The sequence below is a fragment of the Salminus brasiliensis genome, chromosome 23 (assembly GCF_030463535.1).
Source record: "Salminus brasiliensis chromosome 23, fSalBra1.hap2, whole genome shotgun sequence".
Taxonomy (NCBI): domain Eukaryota; kingdom Metazoa; phylum Chordata; class Actinopteri; order Characiformes; family Bryconidae; genus Salminus; species Salminus brasiliensis.
In genome coordinates this window covers 22,378,126-22,397,905 of record NC_132900.1, presented here as the reverse complement: position 1 = coordinate 22,397,905, position 19,780 = coordinate 22,378,126, and the positions used below count along the sequence as shown (strand labels likewise).

General features: G+C 37.4%; 1 protein-coding gene across 1 annotated transcript; it reads right to left on the bottom strand.

Moving 5' to 3' along the window:
* Positions 1–218: 218 nt before the first annotated feature.
* Positions 219–19,313, bottom strand: LOC140546121 (vasoactive intestinal polypeptide receptor 2-like). Its single transcript, XM_072669281.1, has 13 exons — positions 19,202–19,313; positions 13,065–13,167; positions 12,679–12,792; positions 11,394–11,485; positions 9,670–9,767; positions 8,937–9,069; positions 8,701–8,851; positions 8,120–8,180; positions 7,851–7,920; positions 6,175–6,266; positions 2,076–2,202; positions 1,698–1,739; positions 219–518 (listed from the first exon to the last, which is right to left on the bottom strand). The coding sequence occupies exons 1-13, from the start codon at positions 19,262–19,264 to the stop codon at positions 351–353; spliced, it is 1,314 nt and encodes a 437-aa protein (XP_072525382.1). The 5' UTR covers positions 19,265–19,313; the 3' UTR covers positions 219–350.
* Between the last annotated feature and the right edge of the window lie 467 nt (positions 19,314–19,780).

Here is a 19,780-nt window from a genome sequence, read left to right as displayed (position 1 = left end):
CTACACTAAGAAAACTGATAAAGTACAAACAGCTTTTTATTTGACCTTAAATATACTGTGAATATTGATTGAACATAACCAGTGTAACATCTTAACATCAACATATGTCTGTAAAGAACCATGTTTTCCCTGTGCGTATGGGTGTATTGTATTGTATTGTACATACAAAAAATTTTTTAGTACTTTGTATACATACAAACACACATACACTCAAAAGATTTTTGCAGCATTTTAAATAAGAAAACTGCTCAGATCAAACAACAGGTTTTGACAGCAAGTAATGTTGCAACTATGTTTGATCTTAAGAACACACAGACACACACTCACACATGCCTGAAGCAACATTTCTGTCAGAGCACAGTGGTTTCTGTCTGTAAAGCCGGTGCCATCCTGGAGGTCCCCTGGGACTTTGAGCCAGTGTGTTTCTGGAGCACCCATGAATTCTGGGAAGTGGAGTTCCAGGCCATTTGGCAGTTTAGGCCCACACTCTGCCACTTTCTACTCAGCTCACACTGCACCTGGCACAGGAAACAGGAACACCAGTCCGACTCAAAGTGCTGTCTTGATCCAAACTAATCAGATATGGCACAATCCTGATACTGATATTAATACAGAAACCCTTTAATATCGATATTAAGTAGATCATTTTTTCTACTACTAAGCTTTAAAATAAGCTAAAATAGCCTTTTGTCATTTGGACACATTTACTTTGTTGAAAAGTATGAGAACAGCACCTTGCCTATGGAAAACCTTTAAAAAAATGCCAGGTTATTTTTATTACAGAGTTTCTGTGTTGGGCTAGCTAAGTAGTTTTGGTGGGTTATTTCTCTCTGTTATTTCTCTCGGTTCCTATGTTGTTTCTCATTAGGGTTTTTGTTATCAGGTTGCTATGCTTTTTTAAGTGGTTGCTATGCAGTTACTGAGCAGTTATTTTGATAAACAAAATACTATACTATAAATATGGTACTAAAAGCTCTATAAAAATGCTATTACCAATTAGATTGATAATTCTGAAGTTTGAACAATGTTAATATCTTGAAACCTACTTGATGAGATCTGATAAAAAGCAATAAGAAGAAGAAGAATATACACCAATCAGCCATAATATTAATACCACTGACAGATGGAAGTAAAAAAACATTGGTTATCTTCATCTTAAGTGGCATCTGTTCAGTAGTGAGATGTATTAGGCAGCAAGTGAACAGCCAGTTCTTGAAGGTGATGTGTTAAAAGCAGGACAAATGGACATGACTAAGTATTGTGGGGGGTTTCTAGTATACAATGGTCAGTACCTACCAAAAGTGGTCTAAAAAGGACAACCAGTGAACCAGTAACAGTGTCATGGGCACCTGAGGCTTATTGATGTTAATCTGTGGAAGCCCCACTTCACAATTTACAGGATTTAAAGGATCTACTTCTAATGCATTGGTTTCAGATACCACAGGACGCCTTCAAAGGTCTTGTGAAGTCCATGCCTTGAATGGTCAGATCTGTTGTGGCACAAGGGGAGCCTATTTAATGGCTGCCCACCACTCCTAGCATGTGTGTATTTGCTTATGTTGGTCCTATATTGACACCAACCAATACCGTAATGCCATCTTTAAGACCAGAGAACACAATTTTTATTCTAAAGTGATTGTCATGTTAGTAGAGACGCATAAAGTCAGATTCTGGTTTAAAAAAAAAAAACCACCTACCTCACTGTTAAGAAAACAATACAAGATGGCCACAACCAAACCCTACAAGAGGACACACAATACAAATCACTGAACATTTACATTCCGCTTAAACCACAAATGAGAAAATAACAAGGTTATATAGAATGTAAACTTGCAGAGCGGTAAGGAGAGTGGTCTCCTATCATAGGAGAAAAATTTTTTAAATATTTGTATTTATTATTTGCACTATTCATTTATTCTAACTAACTCCTCTGGACCACTACCGTGACATGAATAAACAATACATTGTATGTCATTTTTACTAAATGTCATTTATAATACATTTTCTTACTGATCCACTAAAGTATATCTGTAGCCTAAAGCCATTATTTCAGCTTCATGAATAGCATTCTATACCTGAAAGGAGCCCAAAGCCAGATCAAAGAAGATCTTGTAGTCGGCCAGAGACTCGTTTAGAGAAACAAAGACGACATAATGGATTCCAAACAGAGGAATCAGAAGCAAAGTGGACTTAGCCAGTCTCCTACAAAAACACAGCATACATATCAAACAAAACAACCTCCTAAAAAAACAATTTGCTTATCACACATAAGAATCTCCTGCAGAAAGAAAACATTAGTCTCAGTCGTCATCTCACACAGAACTGAAGGGCTTCATAATTAGCTGATGAGTGGAATTACATGTGTCACATTAATTGAAGATTAAAGTTTTGAGAGTTCAATTGTCCTACATAAAGCAAGACAAAAACAACTTAATACATTGTGGAATGGATTCCCCTTTTGGGTGTTGATTCATCTTTATTTTATTTATTTGTCTTCTGTTGTCAAATATGTGTTAAAACATATATATATATATATTAATTAATATTAAATCTAATATAATAATATTAAATCTACTACTGCAGTATGTAACTTTGGTGGAGCTACATGAGACCTCCCGTGAGAACAGTATAACATCCTGTAATATTACTCTAAGCAGGATAGCAAGATAAGCAGGATAAACTCGTATTATAACCTTGATTTCTGAAGAAACAATGAATTAGGTTTCCCACTTAGGTTTCCATATAGTGTATGGTTGAACACTCCTGGTCTAAATGAAAATATGTTCATCCTCTAAAGAAATTATTAATATATTACCATATATACAGTTATGCCCGAAAGTATTCATACCCCTGTCAAAGTTTGACTTAAATTTACTTTTATTTAACCAGAAATTATATTTTTGCCTGGAAATGACACAGGCATCTCTCAGGAGATAACACGATGATGTACAAGAGGCATCATTGTGGGAAAAAGTATTTCTCAGCTTTTATACACATTTGAACAAAAAGTGGCATGTCCAAAATTATTCATACCCTTTGAAAACTGTCACAGTATATGGGAAAATCCAAGGTTCTATACCATTCCAAATAGTCCAAGCTGTTTTAAAGCATCCTAATTACCCTGATTCATTGGGAACAGCTGTTTTAATCAACTCAACAGGAGAAAAACAGCAGCTCTCTGCAGTTGGTTTGTGGACAGTCAAGGCTAAGACAAAGGAGCTCACTAAGGACCTGCGGCTGTGCATTGTGGCCACTCACAAGTCAGGAAAGGGCTATAAAGCCATATCAAAATGTTTTCAAGTTCCAGTGGCTACAGTGCAAAGTATTATTAAAAAATACAAGAAGTTCCGCACTGTGGAAAATCTCAGAAGATGTGGTCGGAAGCCAAAAGTGACACCTGTGCTGGCCAGGAGAATAGTGAGAGAGGTGAAGAAAAATCCAAGGATCACCACCAAGGCCATCCTGGTGAATCTGGACTCTGCTGGTGGCGACATCTCAAGGCAGACAGTTCAACGGACACTGCACACTGCTGGGTTCCACGGACGCAGGCCAAGGAGGACACCACTTCTCCAGAAAAGGCACACAAAAGCCCGCTTGACCTTTGCAAATGCTCATCTGGACAAAGAAGTAGACTTCTGGTGTTCTGTTTTATGGTCAGATGAAACAAAAATTGAATTGTTTGGCCACAATGATGTGTGCACCATTTGGCATAAAAAAGGAGAAGCCTTCAACCCTAAGAACACCATCCCCACTGTCAAACATGGTGGTGGGAACCTAATGTTTTGGGGGTGTTTTTTTAGCTAATGGACCAGGGAACTTGATCGCAGTAAATGGCACCATGAAAAAAGAGCAATACATCAAGATTCTCAACAACAACAACATCAGGCAGTCTGCAGAGAAACTTGGCCTTGGGAACCGGTGGACATTTCAGCACGACAACGACCCAAAACACACAGCCAAAGTGGTGAAGAAATGGTTAGCAGACAAAAACATTAATGTTTTGCAGTGGCCCAGCCAGAGTCCTGACTTGAATCCAATTGAGAATCTGTGGAGGGAGCTAAAGATCAGGGTGATGGCAAGGAGACCCTCGAACCTCAAAGAGTTGGAGCTCATCACTAAAGATGAATGGGCAAAAATACCAGTGGAGACATACAAAAAGCTGGTCAGCAATTACAGGAAGCGTTTGATTGCTGTAATAGCCAATAAAGGCTTTTCTATTAATTATTGAGAAGGGTATGAATAATTTTGGACATGCCACTTTTTGTTCAAATGTGTATAAAAGCTGAGAAATATTTTTTCCCACAATGATGCCTCTTGTACATCATCGTGTTATCTCCTGGGAGATGCCTGTGTCATTTCCAGGCAAAAATATAATTTCTGGTTAAATAAAAGTAAATTTAAGTCAAACTTTGACAGGGGTATGAATACTTTCGGGCATGACTGTATTTATTATGTGTCTGTATTGTAACAACTGTAATTTAACTTGTAATTATTAGGCCTTTTTAAAAACATTATATATACATATATTTTTTTATTTCTTTGATCATACATAATTTCTGTTTTCTTGTGGATCCTTTTGCCCAAGAATTAGAGGCTTTTGGGTTCTGAACTACAGGCAAAACTAACCTAATGAAGCAGTTTTACATAACGAGTAAGTTGAGATTTGTGAACGAGTTCTAGTAGTACAGTTTTGGGTTTTGCTTAATTAACAAACATTCTTGAGAACGAGTTAACGAAAAACTCACCCCAAATTGTATGACCAGAACTGTTGGAGGCTATAATTCTACACTATATCCACCATATGAAATCGGACACCTGCTCATTATTGTTTCTTCTGAAATCAAGCTCACCACTTAGGTGTGGTGCCAATAGGTTCATGTTTATCTGCTCCAGAGAGTACTATTCTATTAGCAGACCAGTTCTAATTAGACCATTTGTGTTTTGTGTGTGTATTTTTTATATGATAGTCATCCACACCACACTCTTTTACTACTTGTACTGTACAAAAACTCTGCTTAACATCTCCCATCAGACAAACTACAAATAGATCACTAAAAATACACCCTCTTAATGTGTGAGAGATTTTCTTATTTGCCCTGGAGTACTGTCTCTAGCTGAGTTTCTTGTCATCTGAACAGGGCACCGACACATCCACATATGCCCACACACATACCACTCCCAGACTAGTAACATAGAAACAAGGCACAAGGTTTCTTTTTTTTTCTTTCTTTCTTTTATAACATGGACACAAGTCAGTTAACCACCTTTCCAAAACAGAGTACTTAAATGAAAAAAGAACCTCTTATATAGACATATACACATACTGTATGTTTGCATATAAACTGTTTTCATTGTGTTTTCTCCAAAAATATATACGTGAGCCTCAAAAATGTCTGCTGTAATAAGTCTGAATTTGTCTACTGTAAAGCATGATCTCATCTAAATGTTCTTCATTATTATTATTATTATTATTATTATTATGTTTATTATGTTTATTATTATTATTATTATTATCATATTATTAACATATTATCTATGTTTCTGAATATGAATCTACAGTGACATGAAAAAGTATGTGAACCCTTTGGAATTGTATGGTGCTCTGCATTAATTTGTCATAAAATTTGATCTGATCCTCATCTAAGTCAAGCGTATTGTCAAATATAATGTGCCTAAAATAATAGCTAGCTTAGCTCATCCTGACAAAACTGCTTTAACTCGATCATGTTCCTTGGACGCTTCATGTGTATGACTCTCTTCGGGTCATTCCATAGCATTTCTATAGGGTTAAGATCTGGGCTCTGACTTGGCCACTCTAAAAGGCAGATTTAGTTTTTTTCACAAGCCATTGCAGCAAAGCCCAGCAAAGGCCCAGCAAAGGCCCAAATCATGATGTTCCCTCCACCATACTTTATGGTTGGGCTAATATGTTCATGGTGATGTGCATTGCCTTTTTAACGCTAGATGTAGCGCTGCATGTTCTTTCCAAATAGTTCAATGTTAATCCACAACCTGTTCACAAAACATTTTGTCAGTACCGTTGTTCCAAAGGGTTCACACACTTTTTCTTGTCACTGTATTTCTAGATATATGAAGTCCCATACCTTCAGAAATTGTGTATATGTATGTGGTCTTCACTCAGCATTTGTCATGGCTAAACAGAAACAAACTCACCTGTATTGTGATTGGTCATTACCTCCAACTTCAGGGCAGAGTAGCTTCTGCAGCAAAATTCGAATAATGCTGATGAACAGAATAAAGTTCACCTGAGAGACAAAAGAGACAAGGAAAAATTTACAAACCGTATTTCCAAACGTTAAAACTTTTTTTCGTCTGATCCATCCACCAAATGGGCTGATAGGCAGCAATGTTCTTTTTAGAGAGCAGCAGCTTTCTTCTTGCAACCCTGTCATGCACACCATTATTGTTCAGTATTCTCTTTATGGTGGACTTGTGAATGTTAACATCAGTCAATGTGAGAAAGGCCTTTAGTTACTTTGAGTTTCTTTGTGACCATGGTCTTGATTTTTTTTATTTTTATTGAGTCCAAACTTTTTAATTCCATGATACACTTTCACAAAAATGTGTTGTGAAGATCAGACTTTGATAGATCACTGTTCTTTAAATAAAACAGGGTGCCAACTTCCACCTGAGTGTCATCCCATTGTTTGAAAACACATGACTCTAATTACACATAATTTTGCCACTTAATATTGGATAATTTTCCTCAGTAAATAAATAAATAATCAAATGAGTCTGATAAAAGTCTAATAAACGATTAGGTCAAATTTATGCATATGCCAAAAGGGTTCACAAATAATTGGTTCACTATAAATGTACATAGAACATGTCTATCATCCTCTACTGTATTACAGAAACAATGCGATCTGTGAGCCTATATTATTTGAATTACTCTTTTGGTGGATGTAATAAAATACCATTTTGAAGCATCTGATTATCTTAAGAGAGAGAGAGAGTTGATATCCCTCTCTCATAAATTCATGATTACCTTGGACTACCTGTTTCTGACTTGTGCCAATATTATAAATTTTATTGAGAGATTTAGGATCACTTTTGCTGAGACTGGCTCACGGGTAAGAAACCTTACGCATCTGGTCCTATTTTGGCCCGCAAGACTAGTAGCCTATATGCTTGGGTAATACTCCAGTCTATGTTATATAAAACTGGCACTGTGCATATGTGCACACACTATCTATCTATATGGATAAAACTTGGGCATCTGCTCATTTGTTGTTTCTTCTAAAATCAAGAGTATTAAAAAGATTTTGGTGTGGTGCTGTGAGGACTTAATTGCATTCAGTGACAAGAGTGTTAATAAGGTCAGGATGTTAGATTATCACCACCTCACCACATCCTCAACTTCCCAAGTCATCCCCAAAAAGGATTGGAAGGAGCAGCATCATTCCAGAGAACACACTTCCATTGCTCCACGGCTCAATACTGAGGGGCTTTAATCTCCTCCAGCCCACACCTGGAGTTAGGCATATCTATCTGCTCCAAAGAGTCCTATTCTATTGGCAATACTTCTCTACAGGGATGAGAAAAGCTTAAAAGTTCAATTAGCTAAATGCATTCATTAGAAGGGGTGTCCACAGACATGGCATATCTGTCTGTCTGTGTATCAGTCTACCATAATAATTCATCCACCCACTCACTCACCCAGGTTCCAGTGCATATTATGTGATCGGCAAATGGACTGACACATTAATGTAGAGCAAAGTTTATTTTTAAATAGGTAAAAAGACAGTTATTTCTACATGGTATTCTAAATTGCATTGTTTAAGGTAGGTGTTGTTGCTGTGGTCACTGGATACTTCCAGAGGATTTACCATAATGGAAAACACAATTGGTCCATTAATGACCCAAATGGGCACAGGGTGATCATTCCGCTCCCAGCAACTAGACACAGGGAATTAAACCACACACACACACACACACACACACACACACACACACACACACACACACACACACACACACAAAAACACATTACTATTAGCTCACCACTCTACTTCTTATAATTGCTGTTAAGCTATATTCATTAGCATGTCTAAGAGATAACCCATCACTTAGAGATGAGTGTGTGTGCGATACTCACTCTGTGTCCTCTAGCTGATGTCTTGTCAGTATCCATGCAAACACAAAAAGAGCTGGGACTCCTGGCACAAGTACACACATACACATGGCAATTATTTCCGCATTCTGGAGAGAGAGCTTTAAGTTACAAAATAACTTTAGTAGTGGTCATCCTATTAATCAATCCCATTTTCAGATAATCGGAATCAGCCAATGTCTGCACTAATAATAAAAAAAATGCCTACAGGCACAACTGTAGGCAGCTCTGTCAGTCTGGCCGGCTGCTATTTATTTGTGATTTATTTATGCAAGTTTGAGAATATTTGTTCTCTCTTAGAAACAGAGAGATATGCTCTGAAGTGTACTAAACCTTTTAAATTTTTTTTTTTTTGTCTCATTTATTATTGTTATTATTATTGTTGTTATTATTTTTATTTATTAATAAATTGTGTCGCCTCCCTGCTCTCTAAATATCAGCTTTGGCATTGACCATTTGAAAAAACAAATTAGTCTACTGCTACGTTTATAGGGTCTGAATAGAATAGCTAAATTGAACTCATTTGAGAGCTGAACTCAACTGAGTAGAACTGAAACTGCTCGCACCCCAGCCAATGATCAGGTAGGACATAAAGTATGTTTTTTCTGCAAATGTGACAAGCAGGAGTGTGTGTAAGTAAAGCCCCTCCACCAGCAGCCAGAAGACATTAGCCAAGATGAAGTAGTGGAAGAACACCAGAGTTGCTCTGCAGCCAACCTGTTATTAACAAAAAAATATATATTAAAAAGGTCTGTATGAGCTATATGATACTATTGCTGATATGTTTATGTATGGGCCTCACCAGTGAGGGCTGATCACTGCAGTGTGTGCCGTGTGAGAACAGTATACTATCCTTCACCAATACAGCAACAGCTCTCAGGATAAAGGAGAGAAACAGGTTCACATGGATGTAGTTACGTGTGCAGTGCAACCTCCTACAAATTCAGACACATTAAATGAATGCATGTATGATGCACACTGGTAAGAAAGAACATGGTGAGACATCATTTTACAGTCTCTAGAACACATAATTATTATCATTATTATTATCATCATCATCATCATCACTGAAGACCTCTTTGTACAGCACTTCTCAATGATACAACAAGCATTTTCTGTATTAGCGCTTTGCCTATACTCAAGTTAATTATCAGTAATTAATTTATACTTTTACTTAAAACAACACATTGTAGCACTTTACCTTAAAATAACAGCATCAAAATCATTGTGATGCTCCACTGACTTGTAGTAGGGAGAATAGTTTCTCTATCGTTGCTACTCTGGGATTGGGGGTGCAAAGCGTGTCCCTTAGGGGTTGCTCAAAGCGCTTCCTGACTGCAGCCCAGTGTATGAATCTTCTCACTGTTGCTCTTTTGATCATTTTTGTCACAGCCGCGTTCATTTTATTTTATTCTAATGTAAATGTTTATATCATTGCACACACAGAATGTTGGTGTGTGTTAATAAATGCTGGAATACCCTTAAGAACAGAAGCTGCACAATGACCAGTGATCAGAATGGCCCAAACAACTCACCTGAACATGCAGAGGACGGCACTGCCTGTCGTCAAGGCGATGAGAGACAAGCTATGACCAAGTGTATATAAGGTCTTCACCACCATGTAAAACACCAACTAAATACACATTAAAACACAAAACAGAAGAACTATTAGATGTGAAATAGTAGATGTGTAGATATGCATACCCAAATACATTGAAATTACAATGCACTTGACAATTAGCCAGTGGAAACTTTTATAAAGTGTATATTATATAATATTTTATAAAGTGTACATCTTTCAAACTGAGCTAGAACTAATTGGTGAAGTGTAGATTGTGTGTAAATCTAACATATATGGCCAGAGAATTGTTATTCATAAAATGATTATGACAAACTTTAAATAAAAACAATATTTATAGTCTATGTTTGTATTTTTGTCACACTTACCTAAAATTAAAGCTCTTTCACTTTTAAAAGTTCAATTTTATAAGTCGTAAGTCATAATTTCCAATAAGAGGATATAAACCACATCATGTTCTTTAACTCTCCCAAACATATTCTTACAATCATTTTTTGTTCAGCACAAAATACTGTTTATGTTTCAGATGTCTTCTTGTACTCTGTGTTTAGATGAGAATGTTTAGCTGAAGTGCTCATCTGACTGACTGAACATTCCTGATACCTAAATATTTACCACAGACTAAAGACAGGATCACTCAGCTAATAGGTCAGCTACAGCACACACATTCACTCACTGACACATGCACACACACACATTCCCTGCCACCCACATAACCACATACTGTGTGTGCTATTTTGAAGACAGAAGTGCTGTTTTAACTGTGCATTTTAAATGCATAGACCTGGACCATTTCAATGACTATACATTTCAAAATGTGTAAATGCATATCTGGTTACTGTTAAGAACAAACGTCATAGTCATTCTCATAGACATACAGGGCTCTATTTTTGCTACAACATATTAATAGCAATCTGATAATTTGACAGTACTACTAATTTGATGAATCCACTAAGAGTGACTGTGCATTCACAGTTTTTAGACTATTTAAATTATTAAAGGAAATAAGATTATCAACGCCAAATGACCTTGTGTGGAAAAAGCATTTACTTCATTAGTTATTAGTTAAACCACATTTAACCACAAGTTAATAATTGGAATACATTTATCTAGACACACCTGGCTTGACTAATGCCAGACCATTTGAATCTAAACATCACCTTAAACCTTTCCAGCAATGTTTTATATTCAATGCATTTTTATATTCATGTATGTTAAGTATATATATATATATATATATATATATATATATATATATATATATATATATATATATATATATATATATATATGTGTAAGCCATTATCTCTAAATGGAGTAAACTTGGAATACTGCTGGATTACGGCTGGAACTTCATTCATAGAGATGGGTGCCTGGTCTTTTATGACTGGAAATGGCAGCATGGCGGCATTGCAAAGATTTGCCCACCTGGTAAACAGATTTGCCTTTCAGTTGTTGTCAACACATCACCAGAGTAAAACAGTTTAAGTGTGAAAAAGCCTTGCTGTTGAGAAGCAGTTAGAACGCTTTGTCATTTGTTACATTACAGTAACGTATTTTTTACATTACAGTAGACCAGCATGTAAGAAATACATATTCAGTGGGTTATTAGTTTACCATATTTATTTTTGGGTGTGCTGCCAATAGGCGGTGTTATAGTGCAGCAAGTACTATACACACCTTGTCCTGGGCTGTCTCAGTGCCACACACGCTAGTGATGTTGGGAAAAACTTCAGACCAACCGTCAGCTGTGCAGTTTTTACTGATATTCCCTAGAGAGAGTGAAAAGTGAGATCATTATTTCTTTTTTCTCTTTACATGAATAACTCATAACCAAACATACTTGACTTTATCTATCTCTTGCATTAGAAAAAATCATCAATGGGTATGGGTAAAAAAAATGTATCCAGCCTTTTATTCTGCGCTTTGTTGGAGTAACTGTCTCTACTGTCCAGGGAAGGCTTTTTACTAGATTTTGGAGCATTACTGTGAGAATTTGATTGCATTCAGCAACAAGTGCGTTAGTGAGGTCAGGATGTTCGATGATCACCATCCAGACCCCCCCCCACACAGTTCCACTGTTCCACATCTTAATGCTGGGGGCTAGATACCCTTCTATCCCAGGCATGGCGCAAATAGGTTCATGTTTATCTGCTCCAGAGAGTCCTATTCTGTTGGTAATACTTCTCAGCTGTGTGTGTCAGCAATGGATACACCCTAAAAGTAGCTGAAAGCATTAATGGAAATGTTTTCTGGAAACAATTATGTTCATACTAAGTCTGAAGTTACACATTGAACTACATGTATTGTCAAGGACAGATGGCTGAGAAACAACCAAAAAGGAAAAGATCTGATGAACAAAAGCTGAACAAAAAATGATGCAAAGGAGAGGACCAGTAACACTGGTAAGGAGTTTGGATGGTAGAGAGACAAATAGATGTTGAAACAGTACCTACTGTTCTGTACTGGTGCTGCCCGACCAGACTCTCCACCACCCTATCCTGCTCTGGATCCTTGCATTGATTCATTTACACTACACCAGATACTGTATAGCTGTGCAATGTGACTAACCTGAATGTACTTTTATATTAACACTGAGCATGTGTCCTACACTCTCAAAACACTTACATTCTCAAAACTCATTGCCTGCTGTCAAATTAGCCATAAGTCTTCATTATCTCATTTTTTTCTGTCCAGAACAATCAATAGTAGTTGTTTTGCTACCACTTTGGCCTGATATAAAATATACAATAAAAATGTAGTAAGATAAAAATTGTAGTGTACTTCATGCTGTATTATTACTTTAAAAGACCAATAATAAGCACTTACTGATCCAATGTGATGGATGCGATCAGAAACACTCTCATCAGTCAACATCTCAGTAATCCTACAGTGTGTATTGTGTAGCTTAGATCCAGGACTTAAATGTTGAACTACTAGTATGGTCTGTATTTACTGTATGTACCATTGCGATCAAAGCGTGTTTTCAGCACATGCGGGCAAGGGATGGTGACAGTTTGCCCAACCTCAGCTCCATCCCAGCAGGAGATATTATCCCAGACACCCTTACAGCCAGAACCTACACACACACACACATACAATGCTCAAAATACTGGCTTCACGTAAAGAGAGAGCAAAATAATGGAGAGACTACAGTAATAATAATGAACTAGGAATGGTTCTTTTTAGCATTTAGAGCTCAGGATATTAACATGGTATCATTCTGTAAACAAAGACTATTCTCGCACTCTTATTAAATCAAGATAACATGCAAAGAGACAAATACACAGCCGGAATTAAAAGATTTACACGATGAAGGGGTGCATGTGTGTGTCTGTGTATGTATAGTACCACTGGGATTGTTGCTTTTCTGCTGTTTAAGTCGTATCAGACACTCCTCCTTTGCCCTCTGCAGCTCCTGGTAAAAGTTACACATTGGGTGTCTTCCACACACCTATCCAGCAAAAACATACAAACACATTCAGATGCCAGAACATGGAGTCTTATGCATAGTTGTATGTACAACGGTGGGCAACCTTGGTCAATTTGTGACTGATTAGCACTAAACACTAAACACACTGCTAACCATAGCTAATCAAACACAGTCCTTCAGCAAAACCAAATACACAGTCTGTTTCTCAAAACAATAAAATCAAAAATGGAAATTGAAGTATGTTTGGATCATTATCCTTTTCAGAAGCCATACTATTTCATATTTAATATTTAATGTATTTAATATACTTAATATAAAAATTTTCTGTAATCTATTCTTCCTTCCACCTGAACAATATTGCCAGGGCAACAACACAAACCCAGTACATAATAAATGAACCCCCAGGCTTCACAGTACGTGTGTTTTTTTTCATAAAATATGTGGTTCCTATTTTTATTTTTTTTATCTCCAAACGAACCATGCTATGGAGTGCTGTGCTGGTTAGGCTTACTAAAGGTTTCCCTTTATTGTGTAGCATAACCATGCTGCAACTTGCCCCCCATCCAATTAGCCATACTAGCCACAGCTCTTCATTATCTCACACTTTCTGTCCAGTTAATTTATGACTTTACTCATTTAAAAGTATTAGGAATATAGGAATATATATAAAAAATATATAAAATATGCATATAATAATAAAAAAAAAATCATTTTTTGATGTGATAAAAACAATAAACGGTATAGTTTAATATTTTCTCTGAAAGGGTAAATATATGGAGAAGAGAAAAACACTTAATTTTAGCTAAGGTGCAGGCATAGTTTACCTGATCTCAAGGGCTGCTAGAAAACAAACATAATATTAATATGTTTTGATAGAACTGCAACACGGTGCCCACATCCTCTATACACACAGGACAGAGGCAGTGTAAAAGAGAGAGACAGAATGAGAAGGACTGACACTAATATGATCATGCAATCACACATTCCTAGCTGGCAGTACTGTTTTGCGATAGAGGAGAGATCTATAACAATGGGAACTTCCTTTTACTAACTGTAGTTCACTAATGACTCAATATCCTGTGTTCCTGACCCTGCCCATCAGCAGAGCTGGTAAACAGCATAGAAAGCTCTACTTTGGATAAATAACAGGGAGTAAATAATAAATTAAGAACAATGTGCCGACTACATTAATTTCATGTAGCTATTACTTCTTTGTAGTCAGCGCCTCTTTTTCCTATCTGCCAATCGATCGTCCAGTGCTGGCCAGCACTGCACTGGAATAATATGGGGAGAAAGTGCACCGGGATTTTCTTTGGAACAAATGAGGCCCCAAGTACTTGTAAAATTCTGCATTCAAATTTTATTGATTCCATAGAATTAGGCAGTGAAGAGGTGATGACGTCTCTATCTACCATGTTTTTACAGCACTTTATCCCAAATCAGGTCAGGGCTACTGGGAAATCGTCATTGAGGCAAGCGGACTGGGGTTTCTCTGGGACAAGAATAATGACAGGTTGTTTAAAGCATATTAGAACATGTTAAATATTACTGTGAACACAGCTGCTAGCTAGTCCATGCAGGCTTTAAGGACTTGACCAGAGATGCCATCTGGTCCTCTTGCCTTCCTGTAGTTCGCTCTCTTTAAAGCTTTCTGCACGTTGTGCTCCTGGATGGTGAAGAAGTTCTGCCCTTTGATGAGTTCCCCATGCGTATCGCCATTATTACTGTTGGTGTCACTTGTGCTGTTCTTACTGTTAGCATTTGGGGCTTTTGCTTCAGGTCCCATCCTTAACCAGCATGGAATAACAAATGTCAGTCAGTGGATAAACTAATAGAACAAGAGTATTTTTTTTGTAGCTGATGCAAGGTAACAAGCAAAGAATGAGCTCTGCTGAACTAATATTTTCAGAAGGACCTGGAGTGGATCAGGTTTAATATATGCTATGCTATATGCTATGTCCAAATGTCTGTGGACACCCCTTCTAATGAATGCATTCAGCTAGTTTAATGTGCATCCATTACTGACAAGGATGTGCAAATGCACACATACTAGTCCCTGTAGAGAAGTACTGCCAACAAAATAGGACTCTGTGGAGCACCATGCCTAATGCCAGGTGTGGGCTAGAGGGCGATAAAGCCCCTCAGTATTAAGCTATGGAGCACAGGGGCCGTGAAATGATGGTGCTTCCTGCAATACTTTTGGGATAATTTGGGTAGTTGGGGGTGCGGTGGGGTGTCATTTAACATCCTGACCTCACTTACGCTCTTGTTTCTGAATGCAATCAAATCCCCCCAGCTCCAAATGCTCCAAAATCTAGTAGAAGGCCTTCCCTGGGCAGCAAAGACAATCACTTCAACAAAAGCATGATATACTCTTTTTTAAATAGCTCTGATTTCAGAGGAAACAATGAATGAACAAGCATCCCAATACTTTTGTCTTTACAGTGCAACTTAAATTTCCAAATTTCCAAATTGTCCTATACTGGACACCAGCTCCCCAGGCTCTACACATTAAAGTCTTAAACATTAAAATATGTGATAATACAAACACACAGCAATAGTTTGGTTAATGTAGGTGGTTTTGCTTTGTAGTGCTAAAACCACAGTCTTCACACTATATGAACTGGCTGCATTTCAGAGATCAGACAAATTCAGTATAAATGTCTGTGTTTTCTTCATTATTTCCAAACCAATAGCAATGTGATAGCAACTATAAAGAATGCCACTTGGGAGTGCAACATGTTTTAATACACCTAGCAGTAGTAACATTTATCATCAATGTGTTTTTCCCTCTACCTGCTACAGTTATCTTTTTTATTCTTTCTTTTTAAAAAAAACTAACAGTAGTAACTCCTTTTGCTTTAGTAAATGTCCAGAGACCATTTTACACAAACACATACCATTACGCATACACAGACTTTACTTTATCAGAATTCTGCTTTTGAAGTCTACAATATAGGCTGTAGACTGTTGTCGTGCACTACTTATACTCCATTTATCCATTTATGGTCGGTTTTTGTCCAGGTATGGTTTAGATCTTAGATCATTGCTCAGAACAGATGTAACACTAACATTGTAGGGACTGGGTTTATGTGAACAGCAAGAGCTCTAGGTAATGCTATTAATGTAACTATTAATATAACAAAGATCATGTTGACACACAACCCCTAGACAACTATACTCCACTAACCGACGCCTGACCTTCTGTTATTTTTTATAGTTGTTATATTTGTCTCCTGTACTGCTGCATTTGGATGAATTTAAAACCTGATTCGAATTATATTATTCTCAAAAATAAAAAAACTGTGCCTACTACAAGATTTAGTATGCTGTTATGAAATTGTCCTCGTACTTTTTATTCTACCTTAAATAATTCATCAGTTAAGTTCTGCTGTTAAAATGTACACAATAACTGTTGCACTATTTAAGGTGGAATGAAGAGTCAGAATTAGAAGCCTTGTTTTGGCTGCTAACTGGTAATGTCACTACACCTACAATTTTTTTGTTTGTTTTGTTCACTGAATGTTAAGGGCAGTTCTACAAAAGAAAAGCAGGCGGCAAGGTGAAACGGAAGTTTTGGGTGAAACTTCCACTTACTTAGTTTACTCAGAGCCTTGTTATAATCATGACACAGCAACAACAAACAATACACAGAACAGCAGTTAAAAGCATTTGTTGGTTAGTATGTCAGAATGTCTCATTGTATGAACTGTTCATAAGTAGAGTGATTTTACTAGTATTTAAGTTTTGGGGCTGTATTATTTGTATAAACACTAAGATCAGATTGGATAGGTATCGACCGACAGTCAGCATTAGGGTTCTCGGACTGGGGGAAAGAAAATGTTTTTGGGACATCCCTATTTTTTATTTGCCTCGGTTTAGGCACAAATGTGTCTCCCTGGTTCTAGCTAGCTAGCTAACTTATATTGATAGGCAGCTAAGCTTAGCTTACTTACCTGTCTAAAACTTTCCATGTTAGCAACTTCTGCCTTCATAACATTACAATATATTGTATGATATACAATCATTTGTTTGTATGAAACATTTGTTATTATTAAGCATTAGACCAACTTTGCGGTTTCACAGGCAGTAGAAAGCTAGACAGAAGTGCCACCACTAAAATCAAAACATCTTTATACATTTTGATTATTTTCTGTGAACCGGTGCTGAGAACTCCACATATGTGCAAATAAATCAAACAATATCATCCACACACTGTTTCATGACAGAAGCACGGCTGAAATTTCTGTTTAACTCCATGTACCGTCAGCTAGGATCAACTAGGACAGCCTACCTAAAGTAGTTGGTGAGATAGACATGCAGGCACCACAACATTTAGAGAACATTTAGAGTGAGTGGGAACGGTCAGGAGGACTGTGGTAGGCCTACTTGATGACGCAACCCAGTAGACCTAGTCAGATGTTATTTTACATGTTTTGTTTATCCTAGGATCGCCCCATATTTTAACTTGTCTCCCTCTGTCCTCACAAATAGATATTTTCCTGTACATTTAACCATATTTTTAACCTTGCCAGTAATGTCAACATTTGTTTGCTACATTTTCCTCTATGAAAGCAAGTGAAAGTATATAGAACATTAGCTGCAACATCGACCAGGAAATCCTTCAATCAAACGACATCCACCAACTGAGGGAGAAAGCTCATTTCACAGCATACGAGCCTCACAGTGCCACAAGCAATATGCTCCTATATTAATCAGTGAAGGCTTTCACACCACATCACCGCAGCAGTAACTCGTGTGTCAAGTGCAAAAATATGCATTGGTTCTATTTTTGGCATAGTATTCTAATGGCTTCAAGGCAGAAACAGTACAAAATACAATATTTGTAGTGCAGTATTCTTGCTAAATGTATATCTACTCTGGAGCTGACATTAAGTATTTATTAAAACTCCACAACAAGAAACTATTTGACAAAATAAAAATCAAATAGCTAGCTGAACACATTAAACAATGTTATTAATTAGAATATAGTAATATTGTCAAATTTAGTATTTAGGTTTCCATAGTCTGTTAAGTGTAAGAAATGGATAAGTAATGTTTACAGGTCCTCATTTAACTATGCAATTTTGTATTTTCATTAATACATTGCAGGAATGTTTAAAGCTTTTAACTTAATTCTGACCACCTAACCATAATTACTTACTTAATGAAAAAACGAGTTAACGTAATCCCTACTACATTTTACATCAGGTGGTTTCCTGGGGGTGAATTGTAGGATTCACTGTGTGTGCCCTTGTTTAAAGCTTTGGCAGTATATGGACAGTGATGACAGTGACAACGGTCCGGGATGGACTTCCAGAAATTTCCCCTTATTTTTAAATACCAGTGTTAGCAATTATGGTCCTGCCCACTTCACCAAAGTTACATAATGCAGTTAACAGCGTGTCTAATCCGCAGAGTGGAGCATCACAATGATTGAAGCTGCTATTATAAGGTAAAAATGCTACCTAATATTGCTTTACACGAGTGTTACATTTCACCAATTGGCCACCAGCCTGTAGTCAACGTGTCTCTGCTTTCGTGTGTCGGTTCATGTGTGCCCAGTTCCAATTAGAAAACATTATTGACTTATAATGCAGGACAGAGTGGTCCCTGTTCGCGCCCTGAGGGTCTTCATAAAGTCTGCTCACCCTGGACCAAGCGGCGGGTGCGTGGGCAATGTTAGGCTCACCTACCCTGCACAAAAAGGTGCTAATGAGCTTTGAGCAAATTTTTTTATTAAATAACGTTCGCGCTGTGTGGCTGGTGGACCACACAGATTACAGCTAGTCTACATAAGTACTGATGTAAACAAGCTCCGAATATTACACAGTAAATTTGCGTTAAATCAACACTTTTAGTGTTAAATCACAGAACACCCACAGTTTTGATTTGACACTAAAAGTGTTGATTTAACACTGGCAAATTTACTGTAAACAGTTTACCGAACAATCCGAAAGCAAATGTGAAAAAACCATCAAAGTGATCTTCAAAGTAAAACAAAACGTGTCTGCAGGACTTTTAACGTTGTTTGAAGTAAGCAGTGTTCACTTACCGAGTGTAAGCACGTCGACAGGAGCAGGAATACAGCTAACATGCGCTTCATGCTGGTATCCATTCGCGCAGGAATGATCTTTGAAGCGAAAACAGCAGAGAACCGATGGCATGCGCGCTGTCCCATAGCGCAACGTACCACCTTGTAACCGGATGTCTTAGTGGACACGCTGTGTGTTAGGATTTGTTTGATGTAAAGGACGGCAGTAATGACCGCGAATCCGGGCAGTCACTTGTCTCTCTCTGTTAGCCCGTGTGAGTGACAGCGCGAGACGCATGTTAGAGGGGGAAATACACATGATGGTGGTTTACGATTAGATTGGCTGCTTCCTGAGTCATATAAGTCTAGTCAAGTCAGATTTATTTGTATAGCGCTTTTTACAACTGTTGTCGTCACAAAGCAGCTTTACATAAATAGTAATTAGTAAAAGACAGAGACAAAAAAAGAAATAACGTAAGACATGAAGGATCAAAGACCCCCAGTGAGCAAGCCAACGGCAACAGTAGCAAGGAAAAACTCCCTCAGAGCTGGAGGAACCAAGACTCACAAGGGGGACCCATCCTCCTCTGGTCAGAACTA

Excerpts from the sequence above, each read along its gene's own strand:
- LOC140546121 (XM_072669281.1), bottom strand. The coding sequence starts at position 19,264 with ATGGATACCAGCATGAAGCGCATGTTAGCTGTATTCCTGCTCCTGTCG. Across the intron at positions 12,793-13,064 it reads GAAAAGCAACAATCCCAGTG|GTTCTGGCTGTAAGGGTGTC; the intron begins GTACTATACATA and ends GTGTGTGTGTAG. Across the intron at positions 9,768-11,393 it reads CTGAGACAGCCCAGGACAAG|TTGGTGTTTTACATGGTGGT; the intron begins GTGTGTATAGTA and ends ATGTGTATTTAG.